This window comes from Nannospalax galili, unplaced genomic scaffold, assembly GCF_000622305.1.
Source record: "Nannospalax galili isolate Female #2095 unplaced genomic scaffold, S.galili_v1.0 scaffold136, whole genome shotgun sequence".
In the NCBI taxonomy this organism is placed as follows: Eukaryota; Metazoa; Chordata; class Mammalia; order Rodentia; family Spalacidae; genus Nannospalax; species Nannospalax galili.
The window spans coordinates 7493295-7519875 of NW_008340872.1; the positions used below are offsets into that span (position 1 = coordinate 7493295).

Consider the following 26581-nt stretch of genomic DNA (forward strand, 5'->3'; position numbering starts at 1 on the left):
CTGTGTATTTAATCTTTAGGTATCTGATTATTACTAGTCACTATTGGTTACACTCGGATCCTTAGTACCTGAGTATGGATATAAAGTCATAAGGTAGATTTCAATGGTAATGTTTTTCACCTCTACTAATTAACATGAAGTAAATTTCTGTGTTTCCTCTTCAACTATAACTCTTTTTTATGTTGATTTTTTGTGTGTATATCATACAGAACATCCCAAACAATCTATTCATCTATATACCCACTTCCCAAATGGCACCCCCCATAGCCTTCCTTCACACCCCACTGGAGCCCATATATTCTGTCATCCCTGTTACTGTCCACTGTGTTGTTGGTGGTCCTCCAGCCATTCCCCAGTGCTTGTCCATCTGCTGAATCTAGTCAGCCTATCTAAAGAGCCTTGTTTTAGGAAGATCAGCTGTTCCTTATCTAGCAGCAATCAGTTGTCATTATCCATTTAGATAGGATTGGGGTCTGCTGTTCATTTTCCAAGTTCTATGCTGGGTTACTGTCTGGGAGTCTCTTGGGCCACCCTGGCCAACAACTCAAAGGAAGATATCTCCTGTCTGGTACTGTTTCTTGTTATGTAGCCTTTAGCTATACATATGGACTCTTAAGAAATTATATTGACCCCTTCAATCTTTGGTTAGACTTTCCTTTTGGGTGTTTAAGACTCTACAGTTGTCCCAAATAAACCAATTTATTTTTACTCTTAAGGCTGTTTGAGGTCTTATCTGTTCCTCAGGGGTCACATGGGCTTGGGAGGAGCCCCTGGCATCAAAGACAGAGTTAAATTAGGCCAAGAATGACTCAAACATATTCTTCCTCTTCAAAGGACACTAGTATCTGAAGCCACTTGTAGAAAGTTGGGTTGTTTCAAAACCATAGAGACACTCCTTGTCTTTACGTCTTTACGTCTTTACGTCTCTGGTTATTCAGGACTTCCTCAAAAGTTAAAAATACCTCTTTATTTCTTTTCCTTTAAATCATGGAACATGTGCCTCCCACCCAAATGCTTCTACATGAGATTATTAACAGAGTGTTGGTGTTTAAAGATTAGACAGCAAGAAGTTGAATGTGGAAGAGAGCATTAACCCAAGAGAATCTTAGAAATTAAATGTATAACCTTGAAATTAAAGGTGTAGTGAATATAAGCCTAGAGTAAATTGCTTATGATGCAATAAAGTAGAATTATGGATGTGGCAATAAAGGGAGGCAGTATAATATTGTGTATTTAAGGAGCAGCTATCAGCAAAGGAACAGATCAAATTGCCATCTTGTTTTCTGTTGACAGCTTCTGCAGTGGCTCTTATTCTACATGAATGCAAAGCAGAAGCCATACTTCGGAGCTTCTCACTTATAGATTGTCAGTTAATAGGCCACCCCTGCTTCCTGGGTGACTTCCCAATTTGTGGGGGTGTACATACATCAACTATTTAGGGTTGAGCAAGTTTTATTAGAAAATATACAATAATATCCTAAACTGGTCCTGCACACTCAAAGTGAAAATAAATTTAAAATGTCGATGTATTCTGTAATACAGTTAAGAAGTGTCTGGACAAAACTGAATTAGAGAGCTAGAAATTACTATCAAAAAGTCCGAATAAAATAATACTTTACAAAGAAGAAATAAGAAGAAATAGGATAATTTAAATAATATAACATTGGCAAATATCAGGAAAGAATGGTTGACAGTTATAAACTGTATTTAAATATGAAGAATAAATTTCAGTGTTCAAAGCATACTGAGGTGGTTGTAGCTAACAATTTATTATATACTTTAAAACACCTACAAGAGAGGATTTAAAATGCTTTAACCAAAAAAGGAATGATAAATGCTGGGGGTGATAGATATGCTCATTATACTGATTAGATCACCACACATTTTACATATATATATATAATTATGTACTACATAAATATGCATCATCATTATGTATCAATTAATAGTATAATTAAAAATAAGTCCATCTACTTATTGGATTAGTAGTCTGTGGTTGCATTAGAAAATGATGTCAGAAATAGGGAGATGAATTACTCAGTGTGAGAACCTCCTTGGACCCCCAGTGCACCAGTAAAAATCAAATGTGGCACTATAACCCCAGTACTGAGGAGGCAGACGGACATATCCCTGAAGCACACTGGCGAGGCAGCCTAGCTGAGTTGGTGAATTCCAGGATCAGTTAAAAAAAATGGAGTGAGCACCAGTATAAAATGGTGACCTCTGCATGCATGCTTACATTCTTGCACAGGTGTGCATACACAAATACAGCCCTACACACACACACACACACACACACACACACACCACATATTACTTCAAACTTGATTACTTTAAATAACAGAAATTTGTTCTTTCATAATTCTAGAGACCAGAAATTCAAAGTCAGGGAATTGACAATGTCTCACTTCCTCCAAATCCTACCTATTCCAGTTTTTGCTGGTTCTTGGCTTGTCTACACTTACTGTGATGTGCTCCAGTCTCACAGCTTTTTATATCTCGTCTCAATGACAATGACACATTGAGGAATGACTTGTATAAAATCTAGTCATTTGTTAAGCTTTTTAGCTGACAACTCCACTTGGACATCTCACAAGTATCACAGAACAGTCACACCCCAAGCCAAGATCACTTACTTCTACTTTGTCTAAAAATCCTGCAAGCCCTACCTTCAGATTGTTTTTTTACTTCCAATCATGTCATACACCCCAACAGTCAAAATCTGAACCAAGTCACCATCATCTCTCAGTTGGATTACTGAGGTAGCTTCTTATTATAACAGGCTATGTGGAACAGGTTCAAGTACAGATCTCCCTGTGCTTGCTCTCGTCCCATTTCCTCCGTTTTCTTCACTATTAATATGGAAGTCATGATGATTCTCTTGCTAGATGTAACATTTTTAAGGTATCTAGTTTCTTGTCATTAAATACAACTTTGGGAATATGTAAGCTTATAAGACAGAGATGTCCTATTTCCCTAGTTTAATTCTATTTTGACTTTTTGTTATTAAATATTTTCAAATAGAAGATTTGTAGAAAATAATATGAATATCTATTACCTAACATCAATGTTTTAATATTGCTTCATTTTTCTTAACTATTTTATTCTGGACAGCACAACACATACAGATGTGTTTATTTTTGCATTGTACAAACATACCACAATTTATTTATTCTGCTCTTGGTGGACTTTTATATTATTTTCTTCTTTTGTTAGCAATATATGACACTTAACAGCACTGCTCAAAGCCTACCACTGGCATTCCATGTCACTTAGAATAAAAGTCACAGTCCTGTTACTGTTCCTGTGATCTGCTCCAATCTACCTCCTTCATTCCTCTGAACTCATCTACTACCAATCAAAGTCCAGCTCACCCAAATTCAGCAACTCAAAAATGACAAGAAACAGGAGTGCCTTCTAACAGTTTGCTCCCTCTGGGTGGAGTGCCCTTCTCCCAGTATCTTCAGTCCAGTTCCCTCAGTTCCTTCAGGTCATTACTCAGAAGTTGCACCTGTAGTGAGGACTTTCCTGGCCTCCCATGCCAACACATCAAGTGCCCTGTTCCTGCTTCTGACCAACTCCCATCTAGAATGAAATCTCTTACTCACATTCTCTCTCTACATTCCCTCTCTCTCTCCCTCCCTCTCCCCCCCCCCCAAGCTCACTCTCTAGCCCTGGCTATGTCAACCTGTCTGGCCTTGTACTTACAGAGAATAGCCTACCACTGCCTGCCACATGCTTGAGTTACAGTGTGATAGCACACCTGGCTGATTTATTTCATCTCTCCTGTTCACTGATATATTCCTAGTGCCTCATACAACATTGGCTTATAACACACAAAGCTTTTGTAAGAGTAGATAAAAGAACAAGTCGTTGAATGAATTAATTCTGCAATAGATTCATTGACCATGACATACATAAACATAGTCAAAGATAAATGTATATATATGCATACACGATGCACATCTATCGCATTTCTAAAATTGATGTTATTGGAATATATACTCAGTATTATAAGGCAAGGCAAAAGAATATTCCTTTTATGGGAATAAGATTTAAAGTCATAACTTTCCAATGTTGATGTCATCATTAAATGGAGTGAATTTTCTGGTTCAGTTTCTTAAACTTTTTTGGAGGGAGGAAAGGGGTAATTTTCTTACTTCCCACCCATCATTCAGTTCAACCCCCATCTAGAAAGAGACAGGATGGAAATAATGGGCAATAATTATTATTACATAATTATAATAATATTATAATAATTGCTTCTTTTTAAGGCATATGTGCACAGCCAGGTCCTTAATAGCCACCACATTATACTTTTCCTACTCCATGGAAACTGTGATTGGAAGGCAGGTTAGAAAGCAGGCTACTGATTATCTTTGAAAACCACAAAAAAGGAAAGAAAGAAATCAGTAGGACCTTGAGCCAGACGGGGAATCTCCATACAGATTGTTGTGTTCCATCTTATGATGATTCTCTAAGTACAGCATGTGACTTGTAAAAAGTTTTAACACCATTTTCTACATCTCAGATGGGTGTGTGTGTGTGTGTGTGTGTGTGTGTGTGTGTGTGTGTGTGTGTGCTAAAGATATGGTTTCCAGAGCATCGTTAGGAGGAGCTGGGGCATTTATGAGCTAGAACCTTACAGGAAGTCCTTAGGTCGTCCTCAGAGGGCATGTGCCTTCTCTTCCCCTCTTGTTTCCTGGTCATAACATGAGCACTTTGCCCTGCCAAGCCCTCTTACTGTGATCTATTGCTTCATCATAATCACAAAGCTATGGGACCAATAAATCACACACAGGAATCTCCCAAATAATGAGCCAAATACATTTTTCTCTTTATAAATAAATTACCTCAGATATTTTATTATAGTGGGGAAAGGCTGACAAATGCATCATTGCCGGGGGGTGTATATCCAGCAGGCTCATGAAATAGAGCATTTACTCAGCCTTCTCTAAGTGATGCTCTTTTTTTTTTTACAGTGGTCACAATGTTAAGCCAACAGGAAGATTTGTCACAGTGAACAAGTCTTTTCTAAGTCTAGATGGAATTACTCAGTGCAAACCAAAATCTCTCAGCTGACCACCCTTCACACCCACCACCCTCCTTGAAGGCAACCTCCTCCACATGCAAGTTACTGCTCCGTGTGGTTTCCCTCTTTGTCCTTGCAGTGTAGGTGTCTACCAAACACTAACAGAAATGTGCTGTGATAGTGGAACTATGTCTCCTGAATTTTAGTGACTTCGCTCTGCTCCTCTTATACGACTGTTCCAAGAAGATAGTGTTACTTGGATAAAGGTGATTGTCACTAAAACTCCCCATTTTAAAATATGTGGGGTTAGAAGAAAAGATGAGTCTACTAGTTTCCTGGGGCTGGACAAAAACAGAAACAAAAACAATACACACTAACTCTCTTAAATGACAGAATATATTTTCTTACTGTTCAGGAGGCTGGAAGTCTAGGATCAAAATGTGGCAGGTTTGACAACAGCCACCTTAGTTTTCTCTGTCCTCAGTGGACTGCCCTCTACATGACTTCATATAGGTATGTACAGTGCGTCCCAGTTTCTTTTCTTTTATCTTTTATTTATTATTTATTTTATGTTTTTATGTGCAGGAATGTATTTCTCGCATGTAGGTAGAAGCACTCATGTCATGCAATGACCACAAAGAGGGTATCCAGATCCCCTGGAACTAGAGTTATGGATGACTGTCAGCTACCATGTGGGTACTGACATGGGAATCTAACAGGGGTCCTCTGCAAGAGCAGTCAGTGCGCTTAACCGCTGCATCATCTCTCCAGCTCCCCTCCCCCCCCCGCCCCCCAGTTTCTTTTTCTTAAAAGGATAGGTAGGGATCAGGGATCATTCTAGCTGTTTCTTTTCCTATAGAATGCAGTCAGTTCAGAGGTCCTAGGTATTAGGGTTCGGGCTTCAATATATGAACTTGGGGAGGACTGTGTTAGATAGCTTCAGATGTCAATTTGATACACCCTGGAAGAAGGGACCACAACTGGGGATTTCCTCCATCAGACTGGCCTGTGGGAATGTTTGTGATACATTTTCTTGAATTTGTTGAGTGATGTGAGAGGGCTCAGTCCACTGGCGGTGCCACCCATGGTCCTGGACTGTGTAAGACAGGCTGATTATGTGTATATTCTTTGTCTCATCTTTATATATCATAACAAACCTACACAGACCTTCATCACTTGCTTAGGCTTTCTCATTTTTTCTATTTTGGAAAATATTGCCATTCCCATATCCTTTTAACATCTTAAAAGAACATGGAGCTTAAAAGGATTTGTTTCTAGGATCCACAAATGAGGAAGAACCTATGTCTTTTGTTTTTCTGAGTCTGTGTTACTTCACTTAGTATAACAGTTTCTTGATCCATCCATTTACCTGCAAATTTCATTATTTCAGCTTTCTTTACTGCTGAGTAAAATTCCATTGTGTAAATGTACCATATTTTTGTTAACCACTCATTGGTTGAGGAACATTTATGTTGCTTCCACCTCTTAGCTATTTGTGAAAAAGCAGCAACAAACATGGTCGTACAAGTGTTTCTACAATAGGATGAGTCCTTTGGCTATATGGTAAGGAGTGGTATAACCAGGTCATATGGTAGGTTCATTTTTAGTTTTTTAAGAGTTCTCCACACTGTTTTCCATAGGGGTTGCACAAGTTTGCAATCCCACCAGCAGTGAATGAGCGTTCCCCTTTCTCCACAACCTCACCATCATTTGGAATCGTTTGTTCTCTTGATCCTAGATTGGAGCAAGGTGAAACATTAGGGTGGTTTTAATTTGCATTTCCCTAATTACTAATGATATTTAACACTTTTTAAGATGTTTCTTAGGCATCTTTACTTCTTCCTTTGAGAACTCTCTGTTTAGATCTTTAGCCCATGTTTTCATTGGGTCATTTCTTTCTTGCTTCTTTGTTTTTTGAGTTCTTTATATATTCTGGATGCTAAACCTCTGTCAGATGTGTCACTAGTGAAGATTTTTTTCCTACTCTGTGGGTTTTCTCTTCACTTTATTTATTTATTTATTTATTTATTTTTTGCTGTACAGAAGCTTTTTAGTTTAATGAGGTCCCACTTATTGTTGACCTTAATTCCTGAGCAACTTTTATCCAATTTAGAAAATTCTTTCCTATACCTATATCTTGCAGGTTATTGCCAATATTTTCTTCTAATTGTTTCAGGGTTTCCAGTTTCACATTGAGGTCTTTGATCCATTTGGAGTTGACTTTTTTACAAGTAGAAAGATAAGGATCTAGTTTCATACTTCTACAGGTGAAGATCCAGTTTTGCCAGCACCATTTGTTGAAGATGCTGTCTTTCCTCCATTGTGTGTTCTTGGCACCTTTGTCAAATAACAGGTGGCTGAAACTGCATATACTCAGGTTTGGGTCTTCAGTGATGGTTCATTGATCTATGTGTCTATATTTGTGCCAGTACCATGATGATTTTATGACTATAGCTCTGTAGTATACTTTGAGATCTGGAATAGTTATCCCACCAGTGTTGCTCTTTGTGCTCAGGGTTGCTTTGGATATCTGGGGTCTTTTGTGCTTCTGTACGAATTTAAGGGTGGTTTTTTTCTAATTCTGTGACATATATAATGGGGATTTTGATTGGGATTGCATTGAATATATATCTTGCTTTTGGCAAAATGGTCATTTTCAAAATATTAATTTTTCTAATCCATGAGCACTGGAAGTCCTTCCATCTCCTGGTATCTTCCTCAATCCCTTTCTTTAATGATTTAAGATTTTCATTGTAGCGATCTTTGGTATCTTTGGGTCAGGTTTAATCTTAAAATTTCTAAGGTCATAGTTTAGTCAACTAGTTTAAGGAACAAAATATATGTCTAGTCAAGTTTTATCTGAGAATGTTTGGTTTTTTGCCCAAGCTTTATCTACATAGCTCATGGTAATTTAAAGTACCAAACTGGTGGAACTAACTTTCTTGGATGTTTAATAGCCATACTTTGAGGCCTATACTAATCTGTCAGAGGGATATAAAGAATAGTTTTTGGTCCTTGCCCTCCAAAGTCAGCTAAGTTCCAGGGGACTATGGAGCATCTCTCAATGTAATGGTGATGAGTCACCATTGTTCAGGGAGGCCATGGAGTCCCCCACCAGATGGACTTGAACCAGTGTCCAGACCACAAAGAGGAAGGTCAACTCAGAGGGAACATTGTCTCCACGCTTCCAAATGAAGCCAGCCACGGTCAAGCAGGACTTATCTTCACATAGATGGAACGGGTAAAAGAAAGGAGCCAGGAGCTCCTCCCAAACCCATGTGACCCCTGAGGAACAGATCCTCAAACAACCTTAAGAGAAAAATAAAATTGGTTTATTTTGGCCAACTGTATGGTCTTAAACACCCGAAAGGAAAGTATAACTAAAGATTAAAGTGATCAATATATTTCTTTAAAAGTTCAAGGGATTACACTTCCCAGACGTTAGGCTTAAGTCCATATAAAATGTTATTTAGAGAATTATTTCTCAGTGATGATTTTGTTTCTAATGAGAAAGTGCTGCTCAGATGTAAGACTTCAAATTTTGGTCTAGAATACTGTAGTGCCCACCTGTAGCTAAATGAGACAATCTGCTATTGTTCTAAAATGATGTCTAAATTTGTTTTCTCCCCCTATCTAGAAGTCTTTGAGAGGGAACTGACACGGATTCTAGCCACTCCAACAGCTATCAAAGTGTCTTTAAACAAATTCTGAGCCCATGACTTTTGAGTCCAGCCTTGGCAGACAAAAGAAAAATGAGGAGGAACCCAATAGAGGGATGCTTTTGGAAGCTCTCGTCAAGAAATTCCAGTGGACTCTGACATGAGCATTTGAAATTTTCCCTGTTCTGAATTTTTTCTGGTTCCTTGTCTAGAACTTGTAATGCTAATTGCTCTTGCCTTTACTTCTCCATCACATCTCCTAGGCACCAGTCAAGAGCTTTCTTTTCTCCTTACAATTAAGAGTTATGCAATTTGGGAGTCTTTTAGATAGACCCATTAAAGGGGTACCCCAACTGCCTCAGTCTGTGTCCCTGTTCATCATGGAAGAAGCCAGAGCAGTCTGTTTCCCAATTCCCTTTCAGCAATTTGGGTAACCTCCTCAAAGGATGGCACAATAAGAATAGGAGGTAGAAATTGTCTAGGCAGTTGGGGTAAAAAGACCCCAAAGAGAAGTAGCCAGTTTCTTGGCTAAAAGTCAAAATGTCCTTGGGCCTCTTAGAACATACTCTGTTCCAAAGGCCAAAAGTGTCAAAAGTATTTGGGAGCTCTTATCTAATCCCTAAAAGATTTTAAGGTTATCTCTTCAGAGGGGGAATGTTGGAGTAGCAAAAAACCCTATAATTAAAAAAAAAAAAAAGAGTACACGAAGTTGTCCAGAAAAAGTGATGGAGTGATATGGGAGGAGTTGGAGGGGAGGGAGTGGGTGTGGATTTGATTAAAATGCCTTATATGCATATATGAAATTCTCAATAAATTTTTTTTAAAGTTAAAAAAATGTATAAACATCTAGTGTCCGTGATGCCTTCATCTTATTATTAGGGAACTACCACATTGGCAGCTGGACCAAACATTGGTATTTGATCCTCTTTGATGTTTTCTTACCATCTCCACGGGACATATCCCACAAGGTGAACCTTGTTAGGTTGAGTCAGTCATTTCATGAGGTAAAGTCAGAGGACAGGCATGTATCCTAGGTGCTACAGACAGGGCTAAGTTATACATTCACACTCCAGATTCTAGTGCTTAGAAGTTCAGCAAAGCAAACACTGGTACATGCCCATATTTGTTTATTTGTTGATGAAGAGCCCAATTTAGCTTGTGCATACATATAAAACAATCATTCCTGGTAGAAGGTCGGTTTTATTTTGAATGCTGTATTGGGGGTGGGAATGGGAGAGCTACAGAATATTCAGGACACACAAGGTCATAATCTTGCCCTGGCAGGAGAAATGCTACCTGAGAGTTAAGAAGTGGTCTTCTTGCGATGGCAGAAAAGGGGGCAGTAATTGTAAGTGAAGGTTTCCTTCTAAATGTAATCAGTAAGTTTTTTTTCTCCATGCATGATTAATAATTGGTTCTCAAAAATGAGATTTTGAACGGAGTCTCCAATTTACACTGTACCCTGCAAAAAGAAAAAAGAAAAAAGGAAGAAGCAGGCTGAGCACTGGCTGGAGGAGCAAGCCGCAAGCCAATAAGCAGCTTTCCTCCTTAGTCTATGCTTCTGTTCTTGCCTCCAGGCCCCTGTCCTGAGTTCTAGCTTCCCTCAGTGATGAACTATGGTCAGGACATATAAGCTAAAAAAAAAAAAAAAAAAAAACATTTCCTTCCCAAGTTAGTTCTGATCGGCATGTTTTATTATAGCAATAGAAGGCTAACCAGGACAAGGATGCAATTCCAGTCATAACAATGATATACACATAAAAGGATTTTTAGTTCAAACTAACACAAAACCATGTACACATTCCTTATTTGTTTCTCCTTTATTTAGTGGCTGTGTGTGGCAGCTGGGCTCAAGTGCAGGGAACACAGAGTAAAGAGCACAGAGCTCTTATAAGCATAAACCCTATTTGTACCAACCTCTCTTCCCAGCAAAGCACAATGAAGGAAAATCAATGCAAGAAGGCCCACAGGATCCAGAACATCAAGTCTAAATATATTCATTTATTAAGGACATAAAAACATTCATTTTTCAGAACTCATACCTATTTTGGTATTTATAAGAACTATGATTTTACCCTTTCCATTTCAAATAGCACAACTATCCATATAGAAAACTAGAGCATGACTGAAAATCCCAGTCTCTTCTACTTAAAAAATTATTTTATTTTGTGTGAGTGTGCTGTTTGCCTTTGTCCACATGTGTGGACCTGCCCTTGCATGTGAGTGTAGAGGTCAGAGGTTGACATTAGCTGCCTTTATCTAGAATTCTCTATCACTTTTCACCTTGTTATTTAAAACGGGGTCTCATTGAACCTGGAGCTCAGTGATTAGCTACACTGACTGGTCAGTTACCTGCCCAAATCCTTCTGTGGATTACAGACACACCAACATGCTCAGCTTTTGTTCTGCACGGGCTGAGAAGATGTCTCAGTGGATAAAGTCTTGCATATAAGCATGAAGACCTGAATTTAGAAACACCCTTTCCAACCTCTTCTACTTTTTAAACTTTTATTTAGCCAGTGATTCCAAACCATACTGAGCTGTGATGTCGAGTTGCGAGTGACTTGGAGGAAGGGCCAGGAAGAGGCTAGGCATGTTAATGAAGACTTTTGACCGTTGCTCACCTTGCTGATGGTGATAAGACAGATGACTTTTCTGCCCAGTCCCATCTAGTTTATAAGGATTGACATGTGATCTGTACACACTCAGCCTGACCCACATCGTAATAAAAGCAAAATACAGTTTGCCAACACCTCACGCCTCAGTTACTCCTGATGTAAAAAAGCCAGCATGGTCACCCAGGCCTGTTGCCCTCATGGAAGATTCTGCCCTCCTGAGCTCCATCTGCCATGCCTAAGATCTCCAAGGGAAAGGAGAAACCTGTTTATCACCTTGAGCTCTCAAAGTCTTGCCCCTTTCTCTTCCCACTGATCTGGAAGGGCGTCTGTTCCACCCTTGAGCCTAAACTACCTTCTTAGTTTCCTAACTTCTTCCACAGCTCATTGAATTCTTAGGAGCAGAAGTTGTGCTTAGCTCAGCTCAAATAGGGAAGAGTGAAAATATAGGGATGCAATGACCTTAGGAGAATGAGGGACAGGAGCTGTAAGAGCAGAGGACGACTGAGGGGTGATTTCCTGTCTCCGACTGGTGGGACTCCTGGACTCCAAAAGCCTGAGGCCCAAAGTTAGCCCCACGAAGGACTTTAATATTTCCTTCCCTAAGAAGGATTTAAATATTTCATTACTACTCCTTGTTCACAAATCTCAAAAAGTGAAAAGGAAGAAACAAGGCAGAGAAGGAAGAAAGGACAGAGAGAGGAAAGGGGAGGGAAGAGCGAGGGAAGAAAAGGGACATAGAGGGAGGGGGACATGAAGGAGAAGGAAGGGGGAGAACGGGGAAAGGAAAAAGGAACACAGAGAGAAGGTGGAGGGAGGGAGAGAAGGAGGGAGGAACGGGGGAGAGGAGGGAGGGGAGAGAAGGAGGGAGGGGGAGAAAAGGGGAGGGGGAGAGAAGGAGGGAGGGGAGAGAAGGAGGGAGGGAGAGGAGGGAGGTGGAGAGAAAGAGGGAGGGACAGAGGGAGAGAAGGAGAGAGAGAGGCATCGTGAGTGTCCCTAGGGATGAGTCCTCTCACTCTTTGTATTAAACCCTCCACATCTCAAATCTAAAGCTAAGGGGTAAAAAGAAGAGGAGGAAGCTGACTCTTAGCAGTCTGCACCACCACCTGTGTGTGTCTGGCTCCTGTTAACACTTTCTCCTGTTTTTAGTCGATGCTGTGCTTCTGGCACTTCTCCAGGACCACACACCCCATGTCACTGTGCACTCTTAGTATTTTTCAGGTGTCCTTTCCTGGAGGAAAAGAGCATGTGGGGAGGGGGGAACTACTGACACCATGTGTAATTCTCATTTGGTGAATGAATGACACATTTTTTTAATGCCAACATGGAGTTCACCTATTCACACTTTAAAAACATAAAAACAAATGCATCATTTTCTTAAACCCGAGAACATCCAGCTTTCTGTAAATGACAACTCTACATGAGAGGAATACTTTTGAGTGGAGCCGTAAGTTGCAAAAGTGGTAACCACTGGTTTTTATCACCCATGTTCAACAATATCAACCATTTTCTGGGGGAATAGTTGTGTTTTCAAGGGTCTTATAAGACGAACCGTTATCCACATTTAGAGATGAAAAAGGGTAGAAATAACTTGATGAAGTAGAGCCATGGGCACACATAGATACACTGGACAATTGAACACCCAGGTTTGTCACAGATAAGGCTTGTGACTGAACTAACTAGATAAAATGTATAATATGCTTGTTCTTTTTCTCCTTTATAAAACCAGGAATAGTATCTCCTATATATATTATAAGGTTGATAAAAATACACAAAAGAGCTACTTAACAGTGACTTTTACCCAAAAACTTAAAAATCTCCTCAGAGAGGAATGAGGTAAAACCAGTGTCCCAAATTCAGAGCTTCTGTTTCCTGTCCAGAAGTTTGTGCCCTCCCACAGGCTGCCCTCACACATACAGACAGAGATTCACTTCCTCTCTAAGTAGTTGCAGCCTGAATATCCTAAGATGACTTGGTCTCCATAGCGGTGGTGACTCTGGGTGACACTAACTCCCTGCTAAAGAGCTTCTGCTAGGACTGGAGACACTGACAAGTAAACAAATAATTCTAACGACTACTACAGAAACTCCAACACCAGGAATCGTCTGTGTGGTTTGCCTTGACCATGGCAATAAGCTCGTCTTACATACATCTTCCTTTGACCACCCAGGGTTTATTGTCTGAGCTCACCTCCTCTCTGTCCCTTCACAGTTCTGAGAGAAACTGGTAATACATCCCCAATTCCCTGATTATGATTGTCTAACAGAGGAAAATAGAAGTATTTTCTACTACTTTTGGAACAAATGTATAGAACATCAACATATAGACTGTAATTTCCCAGAAAACCATGGAAGTAATCTATACATGAATTATTCATGCTGTTATAAGCAGAGAAATGCTTACATGCTTGCTACTCAGCACTAGGCTAGCTTTCTCCAATCTTACACAGTCCAGGACCCAGCCCATGAAATGGTGACTCTCACATAAGGACAATCCCCCACAGACATGCCCAGAGACCAAATGATGACAGTCGCTCAACTAAAACTCTCTTCCCAGATGTTTCCAAGTTTGTCAAGTTGACAGCTGAAACTAACCAAGCATGTGTGACTTTGGTTAATAAATGCCAGAAACTTGCCCAAAAGGAGCAAAAGGAGCCAAATTGGATCACTATATGCCTTCTTGCTTTCAAAGCACTGTAGTTTCTTAATAAAGAACATCAGTTCAATGGAAAGTTATACAAGAGCATTTGTTTGCTAGTCTTTCAAAGTAGAATTAGGGTAATTATATCTATTTAGAGTATGTCCATTGATATATTCCATCTAAGGAAGAATGGACACAAATCATATCCATAATGCCTATTTTTCATTTTCATTTGAGAATGTTTTGTCTTCTTTTTTCCTTGAAACAAGAGAGAACTTATGGCAAACTTACTGACAAATCAATATGGCATAGATAGGTTTGGAAACACCTACTATTGACTCGGTAAGAAATAATGAAAGTAAATAAATAGCAGCTTACTAGTTTCAAGAATTCATTATGACATGGGCATAAAGTATGGATTTTCAAAGAAAACAGATTTAGGTAAATCAGGGAGTAAACTAAGTGGAGGTTCTGTGTCTTTTGCGATAACCTCAGAAGCAGCTCTTAAACAACTTTAAGAATGTATATTTAACTATATCTACATCATCTCTACCTAACACCAATGTTTCAAGTGAAGTCAGAGCTGGAGTCTCTGATGAAGCCTAAGCACTAATGTGTGATGTCATTTCTTCTGAAAACCATGCTCATATTTAAGATATTAGAACCTAAGACCCAGAGAAATATATATTCCCATAGTTAGATTTCAAGTTTGCTCTGGGGCATAATCAAGCAATTTTTCAAAAAGATAAAATAATCCTTTTAATGTGCCCATATGCTTTAGACTGTATCAGAATGCAGAATATGACTCCAGGAAGTCTAGAAAACGTTTTCATTCTGAAAAATGTAAGAGATGAAGTGTTTCATTTTGACCCCAGTTCACCCCTGGATGATCCCAAATGTCCAGAATGTCTGGGTTTTTGTAAAGATTTATTTGATTTTTAATTATGTGTTTGTGTGTGCCTATGTGTGGTTATGTAAGCATGTGAGTGCGGGTATCCTTGGAGGCCAGAGACGGTGTCAAATGCCCTAGAGCAAGAGTTACAGGTGGTTATAAGCTGCCCAACTTGGGTGCTGGAAGCCGTATTTGGGTCCTTTGCAAGAGCCATTCTCTCTAACTGCTGAACCATCTCTGTAGCCCCTAGAATCTATGCTTTTGAACAGAAAAGTTTTTATCCTAAGGAAGGATTGTCTTACCAGGATAAAGCTTAAGTTATGCCAAGCAAAGCATGATTCTTGTCCAAATTACTGAAAACTGTTTTGCACCATATTATCATCTGTACTTTCATGGTATGAAATATTTGGATATATCTGCTATCTGAGAGGCATAATAAAATCCAGTATTGGATTTAAAACCTTGATATACATCTGTAATTAGAAATATCTGTTTGTGTGTAACAGATGCTGATAACTTTCAGCCTTAGATTCGGAATCTACTCTCAGCATCCCAGGCTTTAACTGTTTGGGGGTCTTCTGTTTGTAGTTTATATTCTTATTTTTTAAGACAGTGATGTGTGTGCAGTGTAACTAATGCTTCTCATGCATCTTTTTTGCTTCTGCAGGAGGGATTTTTGAAACTGTGGAAAATGAACCTGTTAATGTTGAAGAATTAGCTTTCAAGTTTGCAGTCACCAGCATTAACCGAAACCGAACCCTGATGCCTAACACCACATTAACCTATGACATCCAGAGAATTAGTCTTTTTGATAGTTTTGAAGCCTCCCGCAGAGGTAACTATTTTCCCATTTTAAAAAGCTTTTTTGGGTGATCAGTCTGCTGCACCAGTCACATTCTTTTCCGTTCCTGCCCCTTTTCAAAGTGGACATCTTAGTGAAAATGGGTTGTAGGAAATCCTGCTCCTCAATGCCACTGATCAATGCAATCTGAACTCACCTAATAGACGCTGCCTAGCCCTGTTTTCTGGGCATTTCTGATTAGCTCACCCCTCAGTACCCTCTCCTCTATGATTAACTGGTTCAGCTGTGAATGGAAAATGTCAAGCTTGATCTGTTTTTCCTTCCTGAAGCTGAGCTACCACCATGAAATTGTACAGTGCAGTCAAATGAAACTTTGTGGAAGGTCACATCCAGTAAACATGTGGAACTGCCCAGGACACACACAAGTCACATCTTAAATTCTAGCAGGCTGCACACTGCTGGGTTACCTGACACCTCCTTAATTTTTTGTGTTTTGCTCTTTTCTGAAAAATCATAATATGAAAATTAAATCTAGAAGAACAAATCAGAATTTGATTCTCTTTTTTCTTCTGAACACAAATGCTGCAAACTTTATTGTGTGGGATGATTCTTATGAAGTTAAAAGGCTGGTTTAGACATCCCCTGGGCACGTCTGGGACGATTCAATAATGAGTCCATATACTTAAAGCCTGGACTCCAACAAAGAAACTATTCAGAAGATAAAGGATTTGTATGTGAACAAAAGTTTGCTGTCCATCTTATGTCTATAAACGGTTGTTTTCCTTTCAGAAGATGGCTTGCATTTTGCAGACACACAAATAACACAACACAATGAATTCTATGTTCATGCTGACTTCCAAGCAACTGAATGTTAACGGAAACAACCCAGTTAGATCAGAGAATGTGCTGCCTGATGTACTTGCCTACAAGAATTATAGTCCTCTTACCAACAAAATATAAAACTTTTCTTACCAAGCAGATGAAAATTAATACAATCATGTTATTCTTCTGCCTGCAACATGATCTTATATAAGAATCCATTTTTTTATTAAGATGGAAGGCAGTTAGGCATGAAAATATGTACCTATAATCTCAGCACCAATGAGGCTAGGTTGAGTTTGAGGTCAACCTGGGCATGACTGAAAAAAAAATGGATGGAGTTAAAGATGCCTTATAGGTCCGAGTTGCCTACAAACAAGCAATAAAATTTTATATTTAGATTTGTACTTTAAAGCTTATAAAGTATCTTCATATGGACTTTAGCTAAATCAGATCTCTCTGTCTCTCTGTCTCTCTGTCTCTCTGTCTCTCTGTCTCTCTCTCTCTCTCTCTCTCTCTGTCTCTCTCTCTCCCTGCTGAGCAACACTATACAATGCCAACAACATTTAGCAATGATACTTCAACCCACATAAAAGAAATGAAGGCTTTTTGTTTGTTTGTTTTGAAGAAACTGTCATATTGTAAATTAAACACCCAAAGCTTCTTAACACTGGTAATTTGCTGGTGAACAGAACTCAAAAGGATTGATTTTCTGTCAAGAAATATTAGCATCCCAGAGTTACATATTAACAGGAATCTCAATTCATTGTCCACGCTGCATAAAACAATTCCCATACTCCTGAACTCACACTTTGTCTGGCTAATGAAAACACATCTAGAAATGAACCAGTGACAAGATACACCTTCGGCACTCATGGAAGAAAACTGCATCTTCATGGCTCCGATGGAAACTCAGCACCAACCAACACTGTCCGAAAGGGTTCCATGAAAACGACTGTCAACATCTGCTCTTCCTTAGATACCTGCAACATCTTTCAAATTTTCACTCTTTATTCTTTCTAATTTACCTCAGAGAAATTCAGCTTTTTATAAAATTGTATTATTATACAAACCTAACACAAATTCATTTATAAATCTAGTTATTTAATTAGGATGTTCAGCCAATATCTCTTGGCAACTCTAAATACCTTTAAAATTTAAATATGAAAAATGCATGCAAACTTATATTTGACACCCACCCAAATAAGATTAATAGGGACTATTTCTCATGGTAGAAGAGGATAAATAGTCCCAATCTTTCTGGAAGGGAATCTGGCTAATACATATCAATTAATTTAAAAGTATAGTGACTTCTGGGTTGGAGAAATGGCTCAGCAGTTAAGAGCACTGACTGCTCTTGCAGAAGACCCAGGTTCGATTCCCAGCACCCACATGGCAGCTAGCAATCATCTGTAACTCCAGTTCCAGGGGATGTGAAACCTTCTTCTGACCTCTGCAGGCATTGCACAATATGGGTACACTTACATACATGCAGACAATACACTCATAAACACAAAATAAAATTAATAAATAAAATATTTTTTAAAAGAAATACAGTCTTGAGAAATTTTTACTACCTTGGGGGAAAAGGCGTGCTTTTCCGTTCAGTGAAGAAAGGAATATATCATGCTGCATTTGCGTGATAATCCCAATTTTCTAAAACATCAGCGAGTGTTATCCCGAGTTGATGGACTAATGATGGAACCACCTGGTCTTTCAAACAGCTTCAGTATTCTAAATTTTCATAATGAATACACATGTTCTTGTAACACAAAATATTACAAATAACATTTTAAATATATGATTTCAATTTTTGTTAAGTTGATCATGCAAAGAGAAAAGGGCCTGACCTTGAGCTGGGACCCCAAGCTCTGATGCATCTCTGCTACTGTCCAGTGACCATGACTAAGCCATTGCCTAGAAAATGAGTGGGATGGACCAAATGTCCTCTAAAGATCCCTTTATGCTATGCCATCCCATTATTCTGCAATTAATTTGGTATCATTACTGGTGATGAGTATTCTTCCACATATTTCAATAGCCTGAAACTCCTACCTAAGTTTTGGAAAGACAGAAGCCAAAGCATTTTATAGTCACCCAACAGGTCCTCAGAATTCTTTGACCGAACTAATCTCTTCATTGTCACCCTGCCATATGATGGAACTTAATTCTTAAGACATTTATATGACAGATGGCTTCTTAGTTACCTCACAGAGTGCTCTGGGGATCAAGTAAAAGATTTAGCCTCCATCTGATTGAAGGTAATGAAGTGAGACGGGTAACTCATTTTTATTTGCAAGGAGTTGGTCCTGTGATGTATTGCTAATCAGTTCTATACTTACATTTATCAGTATTTGTAGCTCAAGAATATTGGAGGTTGGAAGGAGCGGGCTTTAACACAGAGATAGAAACAATAGGAGTTTCTCCAAGAGTTAAGTGGAGAGTCACATGAGGAAAAGCACAAATTTACAGAACTCTTTCTTTCTCTCCTCCTTCCCCGCCCTCCCTCACCATCCCCTCTGTGTCTTTGGATATCATCAGCATGCGACCAGTTGGCTCTTGGTGTGGCTGCTCTCTTTGGTCCTTCCCACAGCTCCTCCGTCAGTGCTGTGCAATCTATTTGCAACGCCCTCGAAGTTCCACACATTCAAACCCGCTGGAAACACCCTTCTGTGGACAACAAAGATTTGTTTTACATCAACCTCTATCCAGACTATGCAGCTATCAGCAGGGCTGTCTTGGATCTGGTCCTCTATTACAACTGGAAAACAGTGACTGTTGTGTATGAAGACAGCACAGGTATGGCTCACACAAGACCTCGCCAGGCCATGTCAGTCCTGGACAGGCATGAGACTTGCCCAGTATTATGTAGATCAATGCTCTCTCATATAAGCTAACTGAGAATTCTAAAAGAATTTGGGAATGATATGTATAACCAACTAAATTATTTTGGGTGTGTTGATCTTCTCTGATGATCCTTTTATCAACAAATTTGGGTGTATTTTTAAAATATATCACCTTATATTGCTATATATTATAATTTAATTATAGTCTGAAAAGTGTAATTTCATTGGTGTAACTATTACAATTGTGATTGCAATTATAATTATCATAAAATTAGAGTCTAGCTTGATAAATAGCCGTTCATATGTCTAGGAAAGATTGTCCAAATCAGACAACAAACAAAAATATCAGTTAGGGATTATGCCATTAAAAGGAACCATTTCTTGAGAAGGGGACTATGAAACCCAGGGTTAAGCCATGTATAAAGCCTGGGTTGCAGTTGCAGGCTGTACTGTAGCTAATCCAGCCCATTGCTCTGTGGCAGTATGTGCAGTAAACTACTCTTTTTTAAAAAAGGGTAGGAGCTTGTTCCATTTGCTTTGTTTTAGGATGCAGGATGGAAGAATACCCATTCAGTATCTAACTACCATTAGCTACTTTCCTCTGACCATCCCCTGTTTGACATTGCCTTTACTGGGACTTTACTTACTGGCTTTCTGCTTACGTTTCAGGATTTGTCAGAGTTCAGGTTACTGTGTGTGCATGTGTGTGTGTGTGTGTGTGTGTGCATGTATGTGTGCATGTATGTGTGTGTACATATGTAGAGGCCAGAGGCCAACATCTTCCTTATTTTTAGAGATGGGGTTTCTCACTGAACCTGGAGATCATTAATTCAGCTTGGCTGGATGAAGAACCCCAAGGATCCTCCCATCTCCATCCCCCAACCCCCACACCTCCAGGACTGGGTTATAGATGTAGGCCACCATGGCTAGCTTTCTACCTGGGTGCTAGGGATTGGAACTCAGGTCCTTATGTTTTCAGACCAGACACTTTACTGACTAAGCCATATCCCTAAGCCCAACCATCTTTCCAGTTCCTCCCTTTTGTTTAAAGTCAACCAGTGACTCTCCCATGTCCCCATATTAAAGTCCCAAATCTAACTCAAAGCTTTTCTGATGCTGTTTTCCTCTACTGCTTATACACTGCTCACAAGAGCTGCAAAGTCCATGATTTCTTTTTATTTTTTGTGAACATCATACATCAGTGCATCTACACACCATTTCCATCCCTTCCAGTCTCCCCCACTCCTCCCACAACTCCCCACTCCCTCTCAATTTCCTGTCTCTTTCCTTGATTATTATTACATATACATACATACATTTATAGCTATACATACATACATACATTTATAGATACACATACATACATACATACATTTATAGCTATACATACATACATACATTTATAGATACACATATATGTAATGCACTCAGTCCATTCAGAGGTGCTTCTATGTAACTGTGTTTGGGGCCGCCTAAACCCTAGATAGATAACCTTACAGGGAACTAATTGATTCTCCCTCCCTCAACATCCACTGATTGCCTGCAGCTCTTCATCTTGAGGTGGGATCCGTTGAGATTTCCCCCATTCACCTTGGTATGTCAACTGGTTTTGTTATTAAATGCATATCTTGCTAGTCTACCACACTGTGGGAATTTCATGGGTGCGGCTTCCCTAACAGGTCTAGAATACCTAGTGGCAGCAGGTGTCTTGCCCCTCTGGCTCTTACGCTCTTTCTGCCCCTCTTCTTAAGCATCCCAAGTTCTTCCTAAGTCCTCTTTCTGAGGCTGGCCCCATATTGTACTGAAGGTACTATGTCAGAAACAGACAAACAAGTTTGTGTCATTCCACGATGTCAGAATTTATTGAATATCAATAAATTCACAAGGCACCATGGTTTCGTTGGCTAGGTAGTCCCTCTTTCCTTGCTATCCCTGACCAAGGCGAACACAGATGTTTACTTTTTGGGGTGTTTTTTATTCCAAACTTAGTTAATAATGTTAACTTTCAGAGTATACATTACACATTAGACAGTAAGTCTCTCTCTAAATGTGTTTATGTATGTTATAGAAAGGCTACAGAGGCGTTTTAAAGAGGCCGGAAAGGCCAAAGCTGGGAAACTGGTAGACAGTTTCTCTGGGACTGGGGATTTCCCAGGGCAAGAAAGGCTAAAAGAAAGAAAAAAAACATTGTTTTTTGAAAAAATGGCATAACTACACTTGGGGCACAGCCAGATCTCAACACTCAGGAGAGATAATCCTCCACAGGCCTCACAGTATAGTGAACTCACCCATTCACCATGATTGCATACAAAGGTTACCTCTCCCTCAATATCTCTGGGACCACCAGAGGGAGGGTGGGAGTTGAGAAACTAAAGGATAACATGCTCTATTTTAGTGATGTGCTTTACATGGCTATGAGACTGAGTGTTCCTAACAACCGGAACTTTGTTTTAATTTCTGTCACATAGAAAAGAACTTAGTTATTTCATGCAGGAAAATATAGTATTATTGACCATCTGATCTTTGATTGAAAGAATTGAGATCAGCACTGTTCTTGATCCTGCGGGGCTCATAGTGAGACTAATGAAATTAGTAGTGAAAATTAGTAAAAGGAAGCACTTCCAAAACTTTTCATATTTTGTCATTTTTCTACTGCCCTTTTCACCAAGCATTAGTACTTACTATTCCCTCAAGAAGAGTACTGTGCCTCTCCTACTGGCCACTAAATTCCGGTTCCATTTTAAATGCCAGATAACATATATGTTCAGAAATATGTGTTTCTGTATTTTCCCGTGCCATGCCTCTTCTCATTTAAGAAAGAAGTGAATGTGGTAGGTGATTGGACATATAACTCGTAAGTATGGTGCTCTAAAGAGTTCAACTGGGAGGAATAAGCCACAGGCAGTTATATTTTTAGTTTCGCCTGCTTGCTGTGCGGGATGAAAACGTATTATCCAATGCACTCCACAAAGCATATTTAAAGCATATTCAGGTAGAACATTATACTGTAAACATAAGGGTAGTTAGATCTTCCATGTTTGTTAGTTTCATGAGCTAATAAAATCATACTATTTCTCATTACATAAGGCCTTTGTGGAGTCTTCATGTACACACCTTCAGCAAAACAAAATCATCTTAAAGGAAAACAAATCACTGAAACATCTGGGTTTAAGAGAGCTCAAAAAACATATGAGTATTGTAGATATACAGTGTAGTTAGGTAAAACATAATTAGTGAATGGATCCCACAAAAATGAATGGCCTAACCATCCTGTAACATCAGGAAAGCCATTCAAAACAGCAGAAACACCAACCCATCCTTTGTGTCCTCTTTTCCTACAAACTAGAATGACTTTTTCTCCTTGCTAAGTTCACCTGAATTCAGATGTTCAACAAATACTTCTTGAAATCGAAAATCCCAAATGCTTGTGTATGTTACCCATTAAGCTAGGGATGATTCATGTTAAAATGATTTCACCTACGAAATGTAAAGGAGTAATCAATTGGAACCCAAAGAGTAGAGTGATCAGCTGAGATGGTCAAAAGTCAACATCCTGTGACTCTGAGTGGTTTAGTACTGCCTGACTAAGGGTTCTCTGGTGCGATAATTACCAAGTCATAAAAAGGAAGAAACTTAGCAAACCTGAAGGAAAAGAAAGGACTTAGGTGTGCTCAGCACCCACCCCCACAACAGAATTAAGTACCCATTAAAGAGTAGTTTATTGGGATTTGTTTAAGAGTTTGTTAAATAGCCTGAAGCCAGCACAGATGTCGTGGGACAAAATAGCCCATTAGTCCCATTGAAGTCAATGGGAGCAGCATGAAGTCTCCAAGGACAAAATTCAATACACTGCATGCTAGCAGGCAGAATTCTGTCCTCCACAAGTCACAATGTAGGAAGACTCTGGAGAGTTCTTAGAATGAATAAAGTTTCCAATCACCTCATCTCCCTCTTTCCTGGGTATTCTAATCAGTCACCCATTTGTCTCAGATGCTCTATCCAAGATGACCCTGTGAGGCGTTGAGAACTTGCTGCCTGTTGGACGGCTCTCTGCCCCATTAGACCCCTGGTGGAAGGCTGGCTTCTCTCCCTTCACACACATCAAAAAGAGCTGAGAAGCTGAGCACCAAATGCAGTGTGGAGTGTAATCAGCACTTTCTGCTTTCTCAAGGCCAAACTCAGCAAAATGTAGACTCAGCCATTCCAGAAGGATGCAAGGGCAGAAAACTTTTTACAGAGAGAGCAAATCACAGGGTGTAGCACTGTGGCCATATGGTCCTGAACACAACTACTTAGCTGGTGCAGCCATACATATTAAGTACATAAGTGGACATGGTGTGTTACAATAAAACTTTATCTACAGAAATGTATATGCTTGGTTAGACTTGGCCTTGGGCCTCTCGTTTACCAAGATATAAACCGTAAAATAAAGGATAGAAAGAGAAAACAAGCCAGGAGAGAGAAAGATCTAACATTTGTAACCTTCTAAGGCCCGAGGATTATCTGTGTGTGAGGCTCTGCCTCCCATCCACAGATGCTTCCTCACTCTTACTAGTGTTTCTTCATCTTTGTCTCGTTCTCTGTGGACTTCTGAGTGGTATCTGAGTGCCCTTGTTCACTTGGCTCAAATTTTCCACGTGTTCTGTTTTTCTTTTCGGCCACATTAACACATTTGAAAAACATCACCTTGTTGGGGGAGAATAAATGATTCATTCTTTAGTTTTCCTTTGAACCTCAATTATTTTTAGGTTCAAAAATGTCAGGCTTTTCTCTTTTGTTTTGGTTCACTAATGAATTCCAAGTGCCTAGAAAGATCCCCAATACATAATCAATGCTCAATAAATATCAGCAGAGTACAGAGTGGATCAGCATTATTTAATATGAAAAAAAACATGCTCTAAAAGGGTGGAACCAAGATGGTACAGTACAATGGGATCTTGGGTCCTAAGAAAGTAATTGATTCAGAGTTGGAAGTTAGTTCAGGTCTTTACACCAGGCACTGTGCGAATCCACCACAGGACCCTTCTGTGAGAGTCCTGCTGTCTAGGCCTGAGCATTCACAGGGCTAGGGAACAAGTCTTTTAAAAAGCAAGACATGCTCTCTGAGTCATACGGGCTAGAAGTGCCTTCTTTCAGTGATGTCAAAGCCGCTCCATTTCATCCTCCACAGGATTTAGCCAAAGTGTCTTCGGGCCGTTGTCCTGCCCTGCAGGTTTCTGTCAACAGTAGGCATCTCTATTCTGACTCTTAATTTTCTTCTTTTGTAGCTGAAACTGAAACACTTTGGCATTTAAGTCATATTCACATATCCTGCACTTGAATATTATTTTTGTTTCTATAATGCCATTGACTTATTTTTTTATTAAATTTTTAAAAAGTCAAAATTAATTGAAGAATCTCTTCCTAAGTAATGTGGGTGAAAAGAAAAATAGAACACAGTAGGGAAATCTGGAAGACAAAGCAGTTGGCAGAGTTCAGGGTCATTCATACTGAAAAATTAGGATAACAAAGAATTGAAGGAGGTGAAGAGGTGAGCCACGTGGTGCCTGGGAGCAGAGGGCTGAAGGGAAAGTAACAGCTAATGTTGAAGGTGAAGCTGTGCCTAGTATATTGTGGAGCTAGTGAGGAGGCCAGTGGGATTAGTGCTTCATGGAAGGAGTCTGGTGGTGGGAAAGGTCAGAAGAAAGGACCTGATGGATGTTGGTGGGTACCAGAGGCCCTGAGAAGAGCTTCTGCTGTCTGACATGGAAAGTCATTGGCAAGAGTTTTGAACAGGATCAAATTAACATTATTAATGTATCATTCTGGTGGTTGTATTCAGAAGACACTCTAGAGAGGTCAGAGCAGTCATGGCAACCACTAGTTTGCTCCTACAGAAACCAAGACAGGAGATGGAGGTGCTAACAGTAGAGTAAGAAAGGGGTCATCAAGTGGGGCTGGAGAGATGACTCAATGGTTAAGAGCACTGGCTGCTCTTGCAGAGGACCTGGGTTTGGTTCCCAGCATCTACATAGCACCTAACCGTAGTCCATAACTCTAATTCTAGGGATTCAATACCCATTCCTGGCATGTGACTGCACTTCATGCAGGCAAAACACTCACACATAAAATAATTTTTTTAAGTTCAAGTTTTGGAACACTTTAGTTACAGAGTTAGCTTCACACCCTGAGGGATGTTTGAATGTAGTCCCGATTTGTAAGCTGTTCTATGTTTCTGGTCCTTTTCTTTTGCTTCCATTTCTGTGGTAGCATGGGGTGTGTTTGAATGGTGGGTCAAATAGTGAAGAGTCTTTAAGAAAGCTGTGTAAGTATCATCATGGGTGTTCCGAACTTACAAGCATTTTATTTCCTATTTTGAGTACTTTTTAAAGATATCTTACTTAGTTCCCTCACCTGCCTCTGTATCTGCATGGCACAGAATTGAATTACAAACCTCGTTTATCTGAGACATGTGGGGCATCTCAGGTAAGAGACTTGCCTCAGGAGACTGATGTGTTTAAGAGGGAAAGTAGGCAGTGAGTCTCCATAACTCTCCTGCGGTAGCAAAGTTTTCCTCAGCATTTCAGTTGAGTCATATGTCAAGAAAAACATATTGCATTCCTTTGACATAAGCCAAATGCCATATGTTAAGTTTATTTTAAAATAGTAGGCAAGAACAGGAAGACTGTATTCCATCTTAGAAGTATTAATCACTTCTTCAAATAAGAAAATTTAAGGTACGTGGCTGGAGAGATGGCTCATCTGTTATGAGCACTGACTGCTCTTGCAGAGGACCCAGGTTCAGTTCTCCAAACCCACATGGCAGCTAATAACCATCCTTACCTCCAGTTCCAAAGGATTCTAACACCTTCCTCTGGCCTCTACAAGTATTGCACAGGTGTACTTAGATATGAGCAAGCAAAACACTCATACACATAAAACAAAAACTCAAAAATTAGAAAGGACAATATTAATGCTGTGGCCAGGCAGGGTATGACTTCTCACATCTGTGAATTTAAAAACAAAAAGTAAACCCAGCATGACAATAACAACATCTTGAGGGAATGGAGATCAAAGAGGGAAGCAAATGAAATATGGCTAATCTTTTCATCTTTGACACAAGCCAGAGGATAAGAATTTCCATCAAAAATGGTCAAGGTTTCAGGTACAACTAGCCTGTAGGAAGAGGGATGGATATTGCCTTAGTTTTATTTCTGTTGCTGTGATTAAATTCCCTGACCAAAAGCACCTTAGGGGAAGAAAGGGTTTATTTGGCTTACAAGTCCAGGTAACAGTC

General features: G+C 39.5%; 1 protein-coding gene across 6 annotated transcripts in view; it reads left to right on the forward strand.

Moving 5' to 3' along the window:
- Positions 1-26581, forward strand: part of Grik1 (glutamate ionotropic receptor kainate type subunit 1) — a 429122-nt gene that overhangs the window by 254017 nt on the left and 148524 nt on the right. For all 6 annotated transcript variants that reach the window (XM_008836016.2, XM_008836018.3, XM_008836017.1 and 3 more), the window contains exons 2-3: positions 15506-15673; positions 19001-19258. In XM_008836016.2, the coding sequence (XP_008834238.1) occupies positions 15506-15673; positions 19001-19258 (426 nt within the window). The remainder of the gene's footprint in view (positions 1-15505; positions 15674-19000; positions 19259-26581) is intronic.